The sequence below is a fragment of the Eucyclogobius newberryi genome, unplaced genomic scaffold (genome assembly GCF_026437365.1).
Source record: "Eucyclogobius newberryi isolate DKJ021-1_F unplaced genomic scaffold, fEucNew1.0.hap1 SCAF_15, whole genome shotgun sequence".
Lineage (NCBI taxonomy): Eukaryota > Metazoa > Chordata > Actinopteri > Gobiiformes > Gobiidae > Eucyclogobius > Eucyclogobius newberryi.
This window is the reverse complement of record NW_027315779.1, coordinates 5,230,377-5,233,972: the sequence shown is the minus strand read 5'-3', so window position 1 is coordinate 5,233,972 and position 3,596 is coordinate 5,230,377. Positions and strand designations below refer to the sequence as shown.

The 3,596-nt window shown below is 41.4% G+C and overlaps 1 protein-coding gene across 1 annotated transcript; it reads right to left on the bottom strand.

Annotated features, from left to right (window-relative positions):
- Nucleotides 1-2,130: 2,130 nt before the first annotated feature.
- On the bottom strand, nt 2,131-3,308 carry liat1 (ligand of ATE1). Its single transcript, XM_072445493.1, has 2 exons — nt 3,205-3,308; nt 2,131-2,497 (listed from the first exon to the last, which is right to left on the bottom strand). Exons 1-2 carry the CDS (start codon nt 3,305-3,307, stop codon nt 2,148-2,150), a joined length of 453 nt encoding a protein of 150 aa, XP_072301594.1. The 5' UTR covers nt 3,308; the 3' UTR covers nt 2,131-2,147.
- Between the last annotated feature and the right edge of the window lie 288 nt (nt 3,309-3,596).

The window sequence follows — 3,596 nt, the reverse complement described above, 5'->3', positions numbered from 1 at the left end:
TATATTTACTGTAACATATTTACATCGTTTGACAGCCTTGAAAAACATAACAGAGAAAAGCCAAGAAACAGCAATATTGTAAGAACTCCTAACGTAAAACAAACTTATTTTATATTCTGTACATGTATAACTAGAACAACAACAACAACAACAACAACAACAGAATACAGTAAATAAAGAAGTAGGTGCAGGAAGAGGCAAAAACTCCGATGTGTTTGAGCTTATAAACACATTATATTCAAAAGAATAAATATCTATATACAGTCTTGATCACTATGAATTAAAAGACATTTTCAATTAAATACACTTTTATTAATTAATATTTCTGATTTGTTTTCATTAGCAAAATGTGAAAATGACACTGAGCGGTCAATTAACTGGTTTAAAAGTAAAATGTGAAGTGTTCAGGAATGGTAGTTGTATTTAAAAAAAAAATATACAAAAATATACACATTTCAGAGATATTAATATGATGAATGTTAATAGTAACTTTCATAAATAAATTAGCAGAAGATGATAGGTTGAGTTGCAATTCAAACTAAACACTTTTGCATCATGAATATGTAAACTTACTGACTGAGAGTAACCCAAACTTTTACTCAAGTAAGAGTATTATTACCTTAAACCAAATATGACTATAGTAAAAGTATGTCAGAAAACTACAATTCAAACAGTGACTCACATAACTATAACATTACCCACCTCGAATGTGAGTTTTCCCACTTTCCATGCACTAAACTTGATTGCACTGTAAAGCGAACGCGTGGTTCAGCAGTGACTGTCGCTGTGTCGCATCAGAAGAGTCTTTTGTTTCTCATTTGGAGTGTAACATCAGCTGACTTCCTCTTGTCCCGATCCATCTTCCTCCTCTATTCCTCTCCACCCGGCGCCTGAGGCTCGCTGGCATTAACTAGCTCCGGTTTCAGGCCTCAACCACCAACTTTGTATCTTTCTGGAAGCGCTACATAATTTACAAGCTGAACATGAAGTGTGCAAATCCTCTATTAAGATTTGAACGTGCCCTTTGAGCGAGAGGTCACGGTGGAACGGCATCGGGTCCAGTCCTGCATCAGAAATAAAACATACCGCATCTTATTTCACCTCATATAATCCTACATCCAGCCCTGGTTTAGTGGTGTATTTAAGTTACACCTGTTTGAGTCTGGTTCAGTCTAGTTTGTCAGTTTTTAGGTTCATTTTTAGGGTTAAGCTTCATCTTTGTAATTGTTTAGTCAATCAATCGGCCAATTGTGTCTTAGTTGACCAAAGATTTTATTAGTCGACTCATTATTTTATTAAGGTAAAAGGGATTTCTATGGGACAACAGCAAAAGGAGAAAATATAGTGAGTAAACTGAAGATTTTAAAGTGAATCACGAGTTTAATCTAATTCATACATCTCTAACGTATAAATACACTGTTGAGTACTTTTCTGTATGAATTGTTGTTTTTTGTAGAAAGTGAGTACATTTTATTTGTACAGCACCTTTCACAGACAGAAGTCACAAAGTGCTTCACAAAACACAGAATAAAACGATAAAAAACTCCTGTGCAGTTGGAGATACTTCATCGATTTCGACTGCCACGCCTCCTTTTAGTCGACTAATCGGTGGATAGGATCTGTCTTTAGTCGACTGCAGCACGACTGACTCCATAAACAGGCGTATTATTCAAACTAATGGACATACAATACAGCCTGTACGTAAAGTGAATGAAATGTCTTGCTCAATGGCACGACAAAAGCTGGAGAGAGCGGAATTCAAATGTTATGGATGCTTTAAAGCCGCACTATTTGACTTTTCTTCCCTCTGGTGACGTTGTCGCTTTGCCCGGAATGTTCCACAGTGCGGCATTCAACGTATCTACTGTATCTCCGCGGACGCAAGCGGGTAGCGCCGGCATGCCAAGTTACAGGTCAGATCTGTGGAGAGGGGACTCCGCTCATAGCAAGAACGCATGTTTTTTAAGCAATAAAACAACTCTAACTAATTGAATAAATGCAAGACGAGGTTAATGTTACTGGAAAAGTTGCAAAGTCATCATCAAAGTGTGGTAATCATGGTTTTATACTGTAACGACTGTATTATAGAAAGAGGATTGGAATAGTGACTGTCCGTAATGAGCGGTGTAAGTTCTGTTTGCACGAGTTTACGTCTCGTGCTCGGCCTCGCTCTGCTCCATCTCCCTGTGCCTGACGTAGCGCTGTCTCCGGTTGGCCCGGTACACCTCCAGGCGCTGCTCCTCCTTCAGGGGGTCGTCCAGCGCCCCCTCCCAGCGCACACTCTCCCGCGCCGGACCACTCAGCCGGGACAGGAAGCTCTGCACCGGAGACGCCCCGGACCGACCCAGCAGACTGAGCAGGGACGCGGGGGACCTCTTCCTCCGGCCTCCCTTCTCCGAGCCCTGTTTGGGGGTGGATTTGAGTCCGGGCGGAGGGGGTCGAGGTGGGCTGATGGTGGGCAACACGGGTGGGACGGGGAGCGCCGGGTGGGGTTTGTCTGTGGAAAGAGAGTGAGTGGACAAAGCCCCAAACAAAAGCAGGGTTGTGTTACTTAATGACCTCTGACAGCTCAGGTAATGGAGATTAGGCATCACATAATATCAAACGAACTCATGTATTCATACTTTCTTGACCTTTTGCTCCTGAATACTTTGGACGTAGTTAATAGTACACTTTAATGTGGAGCTGGATGTTGATGGAAGCAGACACACGGATTAAAAAAACATTCTTTCAGCTTCTTTCAACTATAGTACACTAAACGTTTCACTAAAACGTTGTCAACATTGCTGTTTTGATTCAAAACGTTGCAATAAATCTTGCTCAGTTTCCCTAATTTGACATTTTTGGTGCATTTTGTGATTTTAGTTCCTGGTTGCACATGGGCAGCAGTAGATGTAACGTTAATACCATATCATACTGTAAACAAGGGCCAAAGCTCGTCTAATTTACACACTACTGTTAAAAATGTGTGTCAGAACAATGTCCTTTGTGCATGAATTGGACGGGGAACACACAGCTTTTTAAAGAAGTCAGCTCTATGTTTTATTTTTTCATTTTTTTTAAACTTTTCAACAGAAACTGACAGGTGTAAAACTATAACACAGTTTGGCCTAATGTTTCACCACAACCACTACACCAAACAAAGTAAAAACATGAGGAGGACCTTCACTTTTAGGCTAATTCTCTTCCATAAGTAGAGTTTACCTGCATCCTTTGGTGAACTACTGGAATCTGCTTTCTGTCTTTTCTTCTTCTTCTTCCTCTTCTGCAGGTGAGGAGGTGGTTCAGAGCTTTTATTACCTGGCATGCTCTAAAACCGTGCAGGACCGCGGAGTGAAACGCTGTTGCAGGAAGTTTAAATGTGGCTCAGGAGAAAAACTGTGAGCGCGGCTCGTCGTGTTCCCTGAAGTTTTCCCGTCCGCACCAAGGCGCACTGCAGCATTTCCACAATCACGTTTCAGCGCTGCGTCGCCTGGTGACGCGTCTCCAAGACAACGGTGCGTAAATGGGGAAAGGCGGGGTTTATACGCACGATTTGGGTTTGTACAAATGTTTAAATTATTCCAAAAAACGCCTGAAAAAATGACGTTCCTGAA

Excerpts from the sequence above, each read along its gene's own strand:
- liat1 (XM_072445493.1), bottom strand. The coding sequence starts at position 3,307 with ATGCCAGGTAATAAAAGCTCTGAACCACCTCCTCACCTGCAGAAGAGG. Across the intron at positions 2,498-3,204 it reads TAGTTCACCAAAGGATGCAG|ACAAACCCCACCCGGCGCTC; the intron begins GTAAACTCTACT and ends CTCTTTCCACAG.